We start from the raw sequence: 15,281 nt of genomic DNA on the forward strand, positions 1-15,281 counted from the left end.
ATGGTATTATTTTTATTAGTAAGGATTTTAATTTTGAAATACACATAAACTTGATGGTAACAACGCATTTATAAAGAAAAATATTTACTCCAATAATAATTAATAATAGTTTTGTACTATAGAATTAAAAGATAAGAACCAACTTCTTTGCTAAGTTGATCTTTGATTTGTTACAGATGTTCGATTTCAAAACAATATAAGATTTTACTGTCCATAGGAAAAACAACAAAGAAATCATTCAAAAGTTAGAAAAAACAATATTACATACATATATATATATTATAATATACTGTCATGGATATTGCTATACAAATTCAATTTTAAAAATATTTAATAAGGAGAAAATAAAGATGATAGTTTATAGTAGACCTTCATAAGTATATCAATTCGGAGGTTTATATGAATGAAAATATAGCATGTGTGCCGAGCACACGTGTCAGAAGTGAAACATCTTTGGCAAGATTCAAAGATACCAGAAACGTCGTCTTACTCCATGACGTGACGTTATTGCCTTGACCCGACCTTGAAATTTTACTCTCAACGCGCCTAAAGAAGTTTCACTTCAAAAAATACACTAAAAAAACAAATAAATAACGTTGTTACCATCCAAATATCACTACATATCCTAAACAATCATTACCCTGTCACAAGCGAGTTAAAACAATTTATATAATAAATAACAATAAAGACTTTAATTTGAACAACAAAATGACGATATAACAGAGGAAACATACATACATACAAACATTTATTAACCGATAAACAGTATAGAATTTTGATTCAAAACTTAGTAATTATTAACATTTCAACTTTGCATCGTAAACTTTAGTTAGTAAATATTTAAATACAATTTATTTTTGAAAATCCAAAAAAAATAACAAAATTATGAAAAAATGCAACATGATAAATAAAAAACACAATGCAACTTCATAATATTGGAATAATTAAATACATTTCTTCAAACTTTATTAAAAAGTGTACATATTTTATAAGTTATGCTAATAAATTATTCATACCAACGCCATCTTCTGGTTTAAACTTTAAACGATCAAGATCTCTTACAAAAGGCGCCAAAATAACAAACACAAAAAGGTAAATTTGGAAGAAGTGAAATCACTACATTTTAATTTTTAATAAGAAGTTATTGTTTGAAAAAATAATATTTTACAATATTTAAAAAAACAATCTTTTTAATGTTTGACTGTATATTTTTAATAGAAATAACGCCCGGAAAATTTCCCTCCATTTTAAATAGTGCCGCATTATATTTATAAATAGAAATATATCTATATAATGTAACAAGATCGCTTGCATTCATAATTTTAATTTTTAAACAATAAAAAATAAAAATAACATTCCCATTAAATACACTCACTATAAGTTACAAAAAACAATGGACAGATATTAAAAAAACAAAATAAATTATGAAAACATTCCCAATACACATTTATTCCAAACTCGCATTAAAATCGAATGCAACGCTAATAAATATACGATAATGCCGTCCTACTCTAGCCCATTAACATTCCCTATTGTCTGAGCAAAACAGAGATAATAATTTCAGCTAGGACTACGATCTAAATACAAACTTATAAAATGCATTTTGAAAATGCGTGTTATTTTAGAACGCAGCCATTAAATGTTATTTCGTTATATATTCTTCAATATGACTGAATAAAAAATTAGACCTCACTTAAAATCCTATATTTTTAGGTTATATTAATTTCTTGACCACTCCTATAGGATCAAAATAGATTTGGATATTGTAAAAAATCTAAGTCAAGTCAATCGATTAAATCCCTCAGGTTATTTAAAAATAAACTTTAAAACATAGAGCCATAAGGTGTAATTTGTGTTATTGACTACAATTCACTTTTAATATTGATTTTTATGGAAATAGCGACAAAACATACCCTACAAATATGAACTATAGGATAAAATATTTAATTGACCTGTACACAAAATAATTTCTGATATCTATCAATACACAAACACAAAATGAGATTTAGAGGTATGTGTAACTATAAAATTACGAACGACTATCTAAACAAAAATAATATATGTGAGGTTTGACAAAACTCCTGTATTTATATCGACTATGTTACAGTCAAAGGGGGGGAGTTATGTAAACTTTTACATAGGCTTCTTAAAGATTTGTATTAAAATAACAAATATTTTACTGAATCACACATATTGCTACCATATTAACTCATATAAAGAAAAAACCGACCAAAATGAGAACCTTCTTTTTGGCAAGTCAGTGAAAAACTCGAACTACCCTCAAAATCATAGTTTCCAAAACTACCCCCAATTCAACAAAATAATCGATAATTCAAATATAAGTGGGGCAATGGTCCAAACTAGTACCGCACGCGTCACAGGCCCTCGCTTCCCGCTTGTTAACCAACGTACAAGTAGGACACTCCCTTCCACCAGACGTTAGGGGCTCTATTTCTGGGCCCTTCTTCGACTTACCGCACATTTCGCACGCTTGCAAACTGTCCTTGTTCAAATACGTGCATGTACCGCATTGCCACTTTCTCGTTTGGTTCATTTGATTCATTTGATTCGTTTGATTCATTTGGTCCGTTTGATCCGTTTGAACTATTTGCCGCTCGGGCGTGATTCGTTCGCCGTTCTGTTTCCGTGAATCCGGTTCGTCTAACGATACTATGAGTTGAGCTTTGTGGTCGTAAGGTGTGCTAGAGCCTGAAATTGGATTTTGATTGTTAAATTTTTAACACAATAACAAATAATTTTCAATTTGTATAATGAGAAAATGACTGAATATTAAGTTTCCGACATCTTGTCGATATAATACTGGAACGCTACTAAACGGAATTACGTTGCTCACATGTCTTATAATAATAATTTAATTAATTTTTATTAGAATAGATACAACGATTATTATTAGATACGTTATATTATCACCTAATTGATGTGGATGGTTTCTATCTTATCCCAAATTTATTTCACCTTTAAAAACAAAACAACTTCTGCTTAAAACAATCCAAATTCAAACATTCAAACTAATCCAAATTTGAATATTCCAAGAATGTGTAGTGTAAGAAATTACACGCGAGGCCGGGTTACATATTAGTTTGAATGTAATAAGAATGTACTGCGATTCTACACAGCTACCTAATTGATGTAGGTAGTTGATAACAAAACGCAGCAAGTCAACGACTATTAATAAAGTGCCCTCACTTTAGTTGGGTCAAACGTCGTATAAACAACGTCCGAGTCCCTAGGCAGCATTCGTACGAATGCGCCACGATTCAAAGGAAATCGGCAATTTATAGTATTCGACAGCTAAGCATGTTTTGACAGGAAATAGTGACAACAAAATGATTAAATCAAAAGTTACGTCTAACAGTAGTGTAAGTTTGAAAACATGTAAAATAACTTACCTGCTACACTTTTAGCGCTGTGCGGCTTGTGCACTCCATTTTCCACCGGCTTCTTAGACCTATCCATTTCAGCAGCTACCAACTTCACCGGTTTCCTAATTTCTTCTTTATCTTTCTTTTTCAACTTCTTCTCTTCACTAACTTGTCCGTTAGTCTGCTTTATAACTTCTTTCCTATCTTTTATTTCTTTCTTCGTTAATAATTTCACTTTGTCCGGAGCGACTTTCTGTGTGACTAAACCATCTGCTTTTGGATTTCCGATTGCTTCTGTTTTCTTGACTCTTTTCTCTTCTATTTGCCTCTTCGCTCTCTTCTTCTCTTGTTCTTGTTTTAGCCTCATTAGATTCTCGTTGACTTTAGCGGTTCGGTACATTTCCTCGTCGTACGATCTGTCTAGATTTAACGCTTGTAACCCATCTTCTAAATCGAGCGTAGTAGGCTGGTATTTAGATCTCTTTTCTTCTCTATCCAGTCTATCTAGCGTTCTTGAATCCCTGTCTAGAGATTGCGAAAAACCACTCCTACTATCTCCTTCTTGGTGCTTACTCGATAGATTTCTGAATACATAATCCCAGCTTTCATACGTCCCCATCCCATCTTCTTTTGCCTTACTTAACGTTGGTTGTGTGTCTGATCTTGGAAAGCTCGGTAACGACACATCACTGTACGTCGTTTTGGAAGTTTTCTTTGACTCGTGCCTGTGCCGTCGTTTGTCGTTTCTTTCTACATCTTTCTCGTAATCTAATTCGATCAATTGTGCGGTCGGTACTGAAGGAACTGATGGCAGTCTGTACTGCGGTGGATATCCATTTACTGGTACATTTGTCGCGTGTTTTATTGGCGCGTAAACCGGTGTGGGGATCATGTATGGGGCCTGTACGGGGTAGTAGTAGGGCACGTACGGGGCCATGATGGGGACCGGGTTACATTGAGGGACTTGCATCGACATATCTGGTGGATACATCATTTGAGGGAGCATATTTTGCATCATGTAAGGGTGAATTAGGGGTTGTATCGGTTCCTCTATTTCCGGACAGTTACAAGGGAGAGGGTAGTTGCTATCCAGCGATCGTCGAGGGTCAGATTGTGCGGGAATGTTCGAATAGATTTCTGCTTCTGCAATTTAAAAAAACGTATGTTATTCAACGAAAATAATCATACATAAGTATGATTCACATAGAGATCAATATATTATAGGCTAGAATTTTTTTGAAGCATTAGACATCAACAAAACACTTATTTCAAAAATGAGTAAATAAAATCTTAGAAAACATCCTTTGTTCTGATATACATTTATTTCTCTTTACATTTAAAATCTAATTACAGTCCTTTTACACCAAAATAGCACATAGCACGTAAAAATTTACCTTCAGCATATCCAATAAGCCTAGTAGCTGCAGTACTAATATCTGACGGGAAAGAAGCCCGGTCCCTCGCGATCTCAGCCCACGACACGCGACCACCATTGCCCCATACGGACTCCCATATTTGGGACATTATCTGTCACAAAACAATATAGTTAGAATTGTTTCATTTTTTGAGATCAGCAAAAAAGGAATTATGAATATCATCAAAGTATCGAAGTGAAAGCGCTAAATTGTCAAAAAGCATTCCACGAAACACACCTCGCACGTTAATTTGTTGAACAAATATAGGTTATGATAGGTTAAGTACTAACTAACCTATCATAACCTATATTTGTAACTTCGCGGGCTCCGTAGTTTGCAGCCTGCACCTGACGCATAGATCGTAATTTAACGGTTTCACTTCGACAGATCGATATCTGAGCTATGCGATAAATTGTAAGCAAATGTGACGGATCAATGACAATATGACATTTTTTTGATAGTTTGCAAGCTTCGATTCGATCCACGACTTTGATTGTAATCTAACTCTAAATCACTTGATAACCGGCGTATGAATGGAAGAACAGGATGCAACCGCGTTCATACGGCAGCCTAGTTTTGCGGGACCAGCTTTTTATTGAATCCTACAAAACTGAACTGCCATATGAACACAGCGTCCAGTTCAGCAAGATACCGTAAAAAGCCGTTCCTGCAAAACTGGACTGCCGTGTGAAAGGGCTGTAAGAGTTTTTGCAATTTTACGGCGATTGATATATCCACTAAATTGATGCGATGCGTGGATATCTCACCTGGCACTCGCACTGTGCAATGAGAGCGTCCCTTGAGAGCGCGGCCGCCATGTCGGGGCACGCGGGCCCGTCTAGCGCAAGCCGGCCCGAGCCCGACGCGCGATACCCCAGCGCGTGTAACAATACTTCCGCGCCTGTTAGATTTGCTTCCACTTCGTGTTTGTAGAAGCCCGAATATAGCTGGATGGAAATAAAAAACAAATTGGTTGTCTGTAAAGTCGTTTTACTGACGATTGTTGAACGTGACAACGTCCGATAGTGCTTCCTTGTCGCTCGTTCCGCGCTCTCGCTTGCACTTCAAGCCTTACATGGAACGCCTCAGAGCGAGGTAATGCCGCATGAGTCATGTTTTTTCGTGCATACAGCCGGCTCTATCGAATTATAAGACGTTGTCACGTCAAAAAACATTTAAAATAAGGAATACAAAGCTAGAAAGCTTTCCTCAGCACAGAGTATGTTTAACATGAGCATTAACAACTGATCATCTGTTCAAAACTTGAAATTGGCAGAATCCGTCCTCACTGGGATCGAGACTTGCCACTTGGAAAAAGAAGCTTTAGGTATAAGTTCAGAGTCATGTAAATGCAACTGTGATATTGTTATTTAAACGATGATTAAACTGTGAATTAATTTATCACTTTAAACTAGTTGGCCACTTGTTCCAAAGGCGAATAATAGAGATAAAAAAAAAGCAGAGCAGTAAAATTGAATTTATCTATAAATTTTACCACCAATTTCATCAACATCATACATACAATACACATCCACACAGTATGAGGATAATTTACCCGTATAACCTTATACTCCTTCCTCCAGGGTTGAGCGAGTAGATTGCCAGCGTACCTAGCAACAGCCGCCCATCCTATACCAGCTCTATACGCACTATAATCAGGCAATTCGTTGATCGTACGTTGGAACACCTTGCCGGTTTCAGAGAGGCCAAATTTACACTCATGAGGCACGAGACACAGGTATTCTGTTATGTAACCTGGAACAAATGTTTTAATCATCCATTTAAAAAAAGTTATTTCTAAAAATACTTAAAAATATGTGAAGTTGAAAGTGCAGTTTTTTATATATTATTATGAATAAATACTATTTAAATGTGCAGAAACAATATTGAATGTATACAAATTACCACTCTAATCTCTCATAAATCATCCTGCATTGACCTGTAAATGACTATAACTCCACCTCCATACCTTGTAGCTTCTTCTTCTGCTGTAGTTTCTCCGGACTATCATCGGTCTCCAGGTAGCTATAGTGCGCGTCCTCTATCCGCCGCCAGAGGGCGGGCAAGCGCTCGCGCAACCCAACATCGCCCATGCCGGCACACGACATTATCACCATTACAATAATACCATGCGCGGTGCAATCTGAAATATAATTTTTATTTATGATTCTTGAAAGTTATAATAGAGGTGATAGAGTGGTTCAAAACAAATATTTTAGATACAGAAACCTGCAGAATTTACACAAAAGACTTTGCCATAATAATTTTATATTTACATAAGTTTAAAAAGGATAGAGTTGAATCTGGAAAATGTAACCAATAGCAACAGGAAAGGGGATGTCACAAAATAATGAGAATAGAAATTGTATGGAAATCAATAATCAAAGATGATGGATTCAATTTCATGTATGTCAAAATATCATTTATGTGTGTCATAAAGTTTCTGCAAAATTAAGTTTTTAAAAAGTTATCTATTGTTGTATATCTCTCATGTTATTTGTACAATGATCTTAATTTGCCTAATGAATAAAAGATTTAACTCTGTGAATTCAATTCTTATTTTTATAAAAGCACACCTGAATTTAAAATAAACAAATATATTAATTTTAGCTATCTTATTGTTATTACCCGCAAATTAATAAATTCAGAGTAGTATAGATAATCTAAAGTGATTATTTTTTTATTTTATTATAATTTGAATTTTAACCCATTGAGCCCCGAGCGGCCCGATCTGACCACGACTCAATAGATTTTCTATTGTGTCTGTGATTCCGGGGGCTGAGTTATTAAATAAGACTAATATAAACAAACAAATTAAAGAAACATATTATCAGCTTCTTCTTCTCTACATTTCTGGAATATTGTAAACAACAATCAGTTGTATTAGTTAAATAAAAATATTTACTGGTATTTGATACGGCTGGCTTATCAGCTGATTAAGTACAATGCTCTCTGACTCACTCCATTGATTTCCAATGACAAAACACAACACAATCAAGTTTTTTGTGATGACTTAGTAATTGTAATGTGTAGTTCATTTTGAAATATCTATTCATAGACTAGCCAAGCTTCATATTATTACACTTTCTTTTCCAAACATAAATACAATATTTTTATTTTTTAACTTACATTATCATTTATTTATTAAGTTACTTCTGTTACAAATTTTCAATACATGTATGTGATAGATTAAGAAATTATTGAACCAATTTTGATTAGAACCAATTTCCAATGAAAGAGTTCCTTTATCTTTATAATTGTACTTTAATGTAATGCTTATCAGTTTCTGATATCTAGACTTAGATATGATAACATATTATGAGTAAGCTACAAATAATATTAGAGAAATAAGTCAAGTTATTATAAAATAATGTTTCAAGCTTAAACAGACCTATTAGAATCTAATATGAAAAAAAAACTACCTATTCGAAATTTAGGTTTACATAAGAAATAGTACGAAAATAATCCATTTTGACTCACTAAATTTAAACTTATTTATCTCTTCCGTATAGGCACAACCTTCAACTTTTAAACTGCAAAAAAATAATAACAAAAATATTGACGCATTTTGCAATAAAGTTTAGGAAAGTGTACAGGTGCGTGATAAAAATGCAAATTTTCATCAGACCGCGTCGTGTGTGACGAATCAATATAGTACAGTAAAATAAACGTACGTTTAATTGTGTAGAAATAGCCACGAATTAATCAACTCACCCTGCAGGAACTCATTCTTTTCCTAGGTGTCAAAATTATATCAATGCACTAAATGTAGAGCGGACAAAAATAGTATACCCAAAATAACAATGCTGTGAACTAGTTTCGAATATTATTGATTTTTACACTTTAGTGAATATATAAGGTATTAAATTAAAATTAATAATTTATTTTATATCCACTGAATACACACGAAAACACATGTATTTCAAAAATCAAAATTAGTAATATTGTTTTGAGTTTTGACGATTTGACGTTTCATTTTGCTGAACGAAATACATATGTGAATGTGTTGCCAGTATATAGTGTATATTATAGATTCAAAAAGAGATTTTGTAGAGACCTAAAAACTGTGCCTAAAAATAAACAAAAAATATTGTGATTAAAAAATATAAGTACTTCTGTAAATAGGTAAATAAAGTAAATACTCCACAGAACAGGCCAGTCAGTATTCTGTCATCTGTCCTTGTCTTTTTCATACAGTGTTAAAAAAAATCCAATCTGTCATTTAAAATCTCGTATATTATTAAATTTTTGCACAAGCTTTTAAAATAGATACAAAATTTGTTCATAATAAAATCTAGTTTTCTTTAATTAATAATATGGTTAAATATATTGCTTTCATGGATGTTATAAGGCAAGAGGAAATAGAAAAGTTTTATCAAGTATGTAAAGCTACGCTAATATGGATTGCTATGGCCATACATTGGCCTTAAGGCTTTTTTCCCAAAGACTTGAGTAATTCATTATTATACATATTATTATACTTATGTACAAGTATTAATGAGTGTGGTTTATACTTTTGAATAGAAATGCAGTCTGCATCCACGACCGTTTAGCCATAGTACACGTAGTATTTGTATTCTCTTTGATAGTACGGCCTTAGCCTACTGTAGCAGTACCTATATTAATTGCTCTGTGGCTACTACTAATTTTAACATACTATTGCTACAAAATAATTACGAAATATAGACGTATGAATATTTTACAGGCATGTCAAATGCACAGAGAATATTATAAAGGATATCCTAAAAGCTACCATCCTCTTAAATACTTTAAAGAACCTGAATATGCTTTCCAATGTCCATCTGAAATGTCCGAGTAAGTAATCAATAAAGCTTGTAGTTTATTTTAGAACAGTTTATGCGTTAGTTTGTAATGTTGGATTCATGTTTTTAAAAGATAACAACCTGAAAAAACTACCGGACGGATTTAACTTATCCATAAGAATAAAATAATGAGGTATAAAAATACTTGATTTTTTCCCGCGCTCGAAACAGGACGGCCTAGCTACTTACTAGCTACAATATTATAAACCGTGCTGCGTGCATAATACAGACTGTAAAGTATCATTGCAATGTACCTATGGGCTATGAGCAATAATGTTATTTAAATTTCAGGTCTTATTTGAGTTTTCCACCTTATCATGTGAAATATAAGCAACCCGCTATTTTGCCACCAACGATTGGTCGAACCTCTGGTTTTCCACAATTGCCAGATCGTTCTTTGGCTGGACGATTTAATAAACCAGCATGTAAAGCATTTATAAGATAGCTTTCACGAATTTATCAATTATTATTGTTTTATTTTACATACAAACTTACGATGTATTATTTTTTTGGATATTATGATTGAGCTAGAAATAAAATATTTGAATGGTATACGTTGTTCTTATTTTGTAGTGAGAGAACTAAGCTATTTTATATGTAAAACATGTAATGTAGAAATTAAAAAAAGGGCGTGTGCCGAGCACACGTGCCAGAAGCGAAACTTCTTTGGCAAGATATACCTATTAATCTTAACGCGCTTAAAGAAGTTTCACTTCAATAATTAACAAAAAAGAACAAGAGTACATAGGCATCGAAGCACAATCCACGCACAATCGAAGGATTTTTATTTATTTTTATAGTCTGTGGTTAAAACTGACAAATTTCTTTTTTTTTTTAATATGACAGTTCTAGCCGCCAATTTTAAATAATTTTTTCTTGCTTTAGGTACGCGCTTTACGTACACGTTTTTACGAAAATTTTTGTAGGTTTTTTTACCCTCCAAGATGGATATTTATTTTGTAGATAATGGACGATTAGATGAAATTGAAACATTTTATGAGGTAGGCTCCAAGTTCCAACAAACTGTTCGTATATTATAACAAATTTTGTTACAGAGTTTTACTTAACAATCATAAAGATTTTCTTAGTATTTTTTAACTCTAGGCTTGTCAGCGATATAGAGATTATTACAGAGGGTATCCGAAGGCTAATCATCCCTTACTGTACTTTAAAGATCCTGAATACATGTACCAGTGTCCATCTGAGATGACACCGTAAGTTTGTCTGAATTCATAATAAGTAATGGGTTTTAACTAACTAACTATGTACATATATCGATCCAGACAAACTGCTTTAAAAAATTCATCAACTTATTAAACGAAAATATTTTTAACAGTATTTTAATTAAATATCTTCGCTTTATTATAAAAATTGGCGTTGTGAACAACAAATTTTGACGCCTTGTTGCTTATAACTTCCTACTACTTTTGAAAAACAAGCACGTGCGAGATTTCTTCTATATTTCGTTTATAACTTTTAAAATATTGTCTTATCTTTATTTTCAGTGTCTATCTATCGTTTCCATCATACCACGTGAAGTATAAGCAACCTGTGGTGCTGCCAGGCGAGACGGGGCGTACAAGTGGAATCCCATCATTGCCGGATAGAACGCTCGCTGGACGCTTTAATAAAGCAGCTTGCAAAGCTTTTGTTAGATAAATACGATTTAAAGCTTTACTTCATTAAGACGCCGCGGCCGTAGAGACGTCGCCGGCTAAGTGTCCAAGTAGTTAATGTTGGTAATATGGTACCTAAGGCCGCTTGTCTAAACACATTTCTTGGCGTGAAAATCAACGTTTAGTTCGTCGTCTGTAAACATGGTGGTATGTCATCCTTACAAATAAATGCATTTTCTTTCTTTTCTTTCTTTCATCAGTCCCCCAATCCCCATAGTTATCCATACAACACAGACCACCGTACCGATCTACCGTAGATTTTCACGCCAAAAAAACGTGTGAAGCGACTTAACTCACATAGCGACGGTTTGGCAACGTCGCAACATTTTCATACTGCTTGGTTATGTAGCCGGCGAAGGAGCCAAGCGTTACTAAAAGAAAAAATATCATAAACACAGAAAGCATAATTACTAACTCGATGAATTTAGCTGTAATAAACAAACAAAGACACTTAAAATAAATAAAAAAACAACATTTTTAGTCGTTTATTTGTCCAATCATTGGCTATTATTTGCATAGTGTGTGTAGTTGAAGTATTTCTTGTTGATTATCTTATCAAAATTATAATTTTACAGTACTGTGAATTAATTTAATTTTTATTATTTGGGTATATTTCTGGGAAATAGAGTTATTAAAAGATTTTTTAAATTGTCGATATTTATAGCCGGAAATAAAATGATGACGTAAATTCTGGTATTCTTGATATGATAAATTGGAACTCTGAAAGACCGATGCCGCCAGAGTGATCCAATTTTATTTCTTCTAATATCTGGAAAATAAAATTGTAAAAGTAATTGATATACTTTACAAGATATGCAGTTTTCTATAATTATAACGTGTAAAAAAGCCTTAAAATTGATTCTAATTGTTCATTTAGTTTTTTGAATAAAGGTACCTACGGTAATTTATACCTGAGCGAGGTACATATTACACTAAATTGTTTTCTCGTCTAATAATTTTATGTCAATTTAACTGGTTTAATTATTATCTCTCACATACACGGGTACCGCCATAAGATACCCGGTCCTTTGAAAGGCTTACGTGGGGACACAGGTCCAACACGCAGAGGCCCTTTAGCGAAATTTTAATGTGTTGATTATTATTATTCTACTTACGATGTTAGCAATTTTCAACTTCGACTCATTATCTAAACAGTGATTCCGGTTGTAGACGTCCCAAGTCAATCTGTCTATTAAATGGCATATATCTTTAGCCGTGATTTGATTATCCTCATCGATATCTGTAAAAATGATGCTATAAATATGTTTAAGAATAATTATTATATACTATTACACAACATTATGAGCCAACTCTGTTGGTTTACAAATGTTTACCATGAATACTAGACTACAACCCATGTTGAAAAAGTTATGCGTCATTTGAACCACCAGTACGTTTAGCCAAGTGGCTTTCTGTTAGCGTAGCGTTCAATAGAATAGACTACGAATGTATGAGATTGCCACTTGGCTAGGGGGGCTGGTGACCTATCTAGAACGATAGGTATATGAGCATAAAATAATAAGATTCAGCACTATGCCGCGCCGTCACTGGTAAGCTGTCCACCTGAGTGCAGATGAGAATTCGAAAATACAAGTAGAGGTTTTTACTAGATAGGTCACCTGGTGGTTCAAATGACCCATAACTTTTTCAACATGGGCCTGTAGTCTATACAAGCCTATCACTTTATGATAATAAATTAACACAAAATACCATATATTCGAAACGCCCAAGCCGCTTTGACCTCGCAAGGACACTCAGAGCTCATAGCCGAGCACAGATCCAGCAAATCCTCGAAGGAGAAGCAGTCATCATTTTGTGAAGAAAACACGCGGAAGATCCGGTCTTGGAAGGGATTGTTCTGGAAATTTAATAATATTTTCATAGTTTTTATTGGTGTGTAGTTATTGTCTCTATAATCAAATTTTTCAACCGTGGGTATATTATGGTAAGTTATTCTGGTATAGGTAAATTACAAATATCATCAAAATCGGCTCAATGGTTTTCACATGAAAGAGTAACAAACGTACATCCATGCATACTCTCGGTTAATTCCGTTTTATAATTATTAAAAACTGTATGTTGACTGAATCTAATAAAATGCCCTTACTTACTTTCAGCACTTCGAATTTATTTACGATCTCCTGTTTGGTGAATCTATGCGCGAAGTTGTTGTTTACTTTATCAGGGTCAATGGAATGAAATTTCTCCAATAAACTGGAAATAATATTCATAAAAATAGGAAATTAAACATCAAAGCACTGTTAAGAATTTGTGAAGAATTCATTAAAATTAAAAATATACTCACTGATATATTTCTCCTTTATTTAAATACGTTAGAGACGTATAGTCTTCTAATACATCTTCAGTTAGCAAATGTTTTACTTGGGAAGAGCCCATTGTTATGATTGAAGTCTGTATTCATTCCGAAGTAATTACTGAATATCTTATCTATCGATTACTATATTAGATTAGACGCAGTCCAATACATATTATACTGATAAAAATATATGGAAATGGTATTTGCACAAACACCAATTACGTACTTTACAGGCATTTTTTATTAATGTGTAGAAAACTCAATAAATCTATAAATAGTTGGGATTTGTAAGACGGCTCAAGTTCGACACGTAATTAACATTTTTTTAAATTTTTATCTTGTTTAGTAGGAACTTAGGGCCATGGCAAGAGTATGTAATAAAACACGAAATCTTTCAAAATAATTTATTACATACTTCAATACATCTGAGATCAGTCTCAGTACAACGTTCATAAATACGCAAGTAGAGCGGGATAGAAAAACCTGAACATGTGCTATCTCTTTTCAAAAATAAATGAAATCCGAATTTAAATTTGTCGCCGGAAAAAAAATCATAAATCTAAGATTTTTTTTTATATAGAAAAGAATTTAAGTAGTTCTATAAAGTTAGACGGCAACATATTAATATTTTCTATACCCTTCTCTTTCACAACTCAGTGCTTAGTCATTAGCATTACACACGTAAAATTATTTACAAAAGACGGATATCTAAAGAAACTCAAGTGATTTTACATTTCCATGCAAGCAATATTCGCAAAAACGTGATAAATTACGCAGAGGAAAATGTGTAATATGCGCGGCGAGACGGGGGAGAGTACCGACCATTCCGTTTCTTTCTAACTTTTAACTCGTGCTCTTTCTTACCCGGTCCCCGCCTCACCGCACATACCTAGGGCGCGGTACAGCGGTTCAGGTCAAGCTATATAATAATAACGTGACACATGACAATATAATTTATTTACAAAGTTTTCTTACCTTATCTTCTTTTATTACGAATTCGGTAAATGTTTCTTAGAAACTAACGAGTCAAGTCATCAAACAAGAAGTAATACTACAAGTAATAATCAAATATCAGTAAAAACTAAAAATGTTATATTTAATTCACTTGAATTTTCATGCTTCCATCGTCATCAACAAACTAAAAAACTACTTCCTAAAGAAAAAAATTGTGAGAATTCCAATAAATTTTACACTAAAAATATATTAAACATTTATAATGAAATCTTAAACAATAGGCGAATGTAAACTGATCATAATATGATCATATTTGACTAAACCTAATAGTGACAAAAGAAAATTCGGCCTGCGACAGAACATAAAAAATAATTAAAATTATTGGATAACTCAAAAGCTAGGAAGAACATTGAACAGACATTGTTGCTAATTCTGTTACAAGAATTAATATAAAAACTAAATAAAGACTACATACTTGTAACTTTTAAACTACTAGAACACATTTAACACTACAATTTTGTCAGTTATTAGGTATGTATTAGGCATAGATTTAACTCGGTTATAATTATTTATTTCGTTATTGAAGGCATTTTTAAGCTATTTTGAAAAATAATTAAAAAAATTCTTATAACAAAATCATCAGCAATGCCTCATAAATATAATATATTCAAACAACTGAACACAAAAAGCACATGTTTTTACGAAACAAAATT

General features: G+C 33.1%; 4 protein-coding genes across 5 annotated transcripts; 2 read left to right on the forward strand and 2 right to left on the reverse strand.

Annotated features, from left to right (window-relative positions):
• Positions 1-958: 958 nt before the first annotated feature.
• On the reverse strand, positions 959-8,778 carry LOC123699385. The gene is made up of 7 exons (XM_045646328.1): positions 8,513-8,778; positions 6,768-6,941; positions 6,354-6,553; positions 5,566-5,745; positions 4,778-4,910; positions 3,411-4,526; positions 959-2,709 (listed from the first exon to the last, which is right to left on the reverse strand). Exons 2-7 carry the CDS (start codon positions 6,913-6,915, stop codon positions 2,333-2,335), a joined length of 2,154 nt encoding a protein of 717 aa, XP_045502284.1. The 5' UTR covers positions 6,916-6,941; positions 8,513-8,778; the 3' UTR covers positions 959-2,332.
• Positions 8,779-9,028: 250 nt separating this feature from the next.
• LOC123699404 lies at positions 9,029-10,173 on the forward strand. Its single transcript, XM_045646352.1, has 3 exons — positions 9,029-9,177; positions 9,504-9,613; positions 9,913-10,173. Exons 1-3 carry the CDS (start codon positions 9,115-9,117, stop codon positions 10,064-10,066), a joined length of 327 nt encoding a protein of 108 aa, XP_045502308.1. The 5' UTR covers positions 9,029-9,114; the 3' UTR covers positions 10,067-10,173.
• A 306-nt stretch (positions 10,174-10,479) lies between these two features.
• Positions 10,480-11,619, forward strand: LOC123699405. The gene is made up of 3 exons (XM_045646353.1): positions 10,480-10,622; positions 10,726-10,835; positions 11,127-11,619. Exons 1-3 carry the CDS (start codon positions 10,566-10,568, stop codon positions 11,278-11,280), a joined length of 321 nt encoding a protein of 106 aa, XP_045502309.1. The 5' UTR covers positions 10,480-10,565; the 3' UTR covers positions 11,281-11,619.
• A 148-nt stretch (positions 11,620-11,767) lies between these two features.
• Positions 11,768-13,725, reverse strand: LOC123699398 (calcium and integrin-binding protein 1-like). Of its 2 annotated transcripts, XM_045646346.1 has the most exons (5): positions 13,603-13,725; positions 13,409-13,511; positions 13,008-13,155; positions 12,413-12,537; positions 11,768-12,066 (listed from the first exon to the last, which is right to left on the reverse strand). In XM_045646346.1, exons 1-5 carry the CDS (start codon positions 13,692-13,694, stop codon positions 11,956-11,958), a joined length of 579 nt encoding a protein of 192 aa, XP_045502302.1. In that variant the 5' UTR covers positions 13,695-13,725; the 3' UTR covers positions 11,768-11,955. The 2 variants fall into 2 exon arrangements, with proteins under 2 accessions (XP_045502302.1, XP_045502303.1); XM_045646347.1 differs by lacking the exon at positions 12,413-12,537.
• Between the last annotated feature and the right edge of the window lie 1,556 nt (positions 13,726-15,281).

This window comes from Colias croceus, chromosome 17, assembly GCF_905220415.1.
Source record: "Colias croceus chromosome 17, ilColCroc2.1".
In the NCBI taxonomy this organism is placed as follows: Eukaryota; Metazoa; Arthropoda; class Insecta; order Lepidoptera; family Pieridae; genus Colias; species Colias croceus.

Bases quoted from the DNA above. Each gene is read 5' to 3' on its own strand.
- LOC123699385 (XM_045646328.1), bottom strand. From the start codon at position 6,915: ATGGTGATAATGTCGTGTGCCGGCATGGGCGATGTTGGGTTGCGCGAG. The intron at 5,746-6,353 runs GTAAATTATCCT...ATTTCCATCCAG, and splicing joins AGGAGTATAAGGTTATACGG to CTATATTCGGGCTTCTACAA. The intron at 4,527-4,777 runs GTAAATTTTTAC...TTTAAATTGCAG, and splicing joins GCTTATTGGATATGCTGAAG to AAGCAGAAATCTATTCGAAC.
- LOC123699404 (XM_045646352.1), top strand. From the start codon at position 9,115: ATGGTTAAATATATTGCTTTCATGGATGTTATAAGGCAAGAGGAAATA. The intron at 9,178-9,503 runs GTATGTAAAGCT...AATATTTTACAG, and splicing joins AAATAGAAAAGTTTTATCAA to GCATGTCAAATGCACAGAGA. The intron at 9,614-9,912 runs GTAAGTAATCAA...TTTAAATTTCAG, and splicing joins TGTCCATCTGAAATGTCCGA to GTCTTATTTGAGTTTTCCAC.
- LOC123699405 (XM_045646353.1), top strand. From the start codon at position 10,566: ATGGATATTTATTTTGTAGATAATGGACGATTAGATGAAATTGAAACA. The intron at 10,623-10,725 runs GTAGGCTCCAAG...TTTTAACTCTAG, and splicing joins AAATTGAAACATTTTATGAG to GCTTGTCAGCGATATAGAGA. The intron at 10,836-11,126 runs GTAAGTTTGTCT...CTTTATTTTCAG, and splicing joins TGTCCATCTGAGATGACACC to TGTCTATCTATCGTTTCCAT.
- LOC123699398 (XM_045646346.1), bottom strand. From the start codon at position 13,694: ATGGGCTCTTCCCAAGTAAAACATTTGCTAACTGAAGATGTATTAGAA. The intron at 13,512-13,602 runs GTGAGTATATTT...TATTATTTCCAG, and splicing joins AATAAAGGAGAAATATATCA to TTTATTGGAGAAATTTCATT. The intron at 13,156-13,408 runs GTAAGTAAGGGC...TTAAATTTCCAG, and splicing joins ATAAATTCGAAGTGCTGAAA to AACAATCCCTTCCAAGACCG.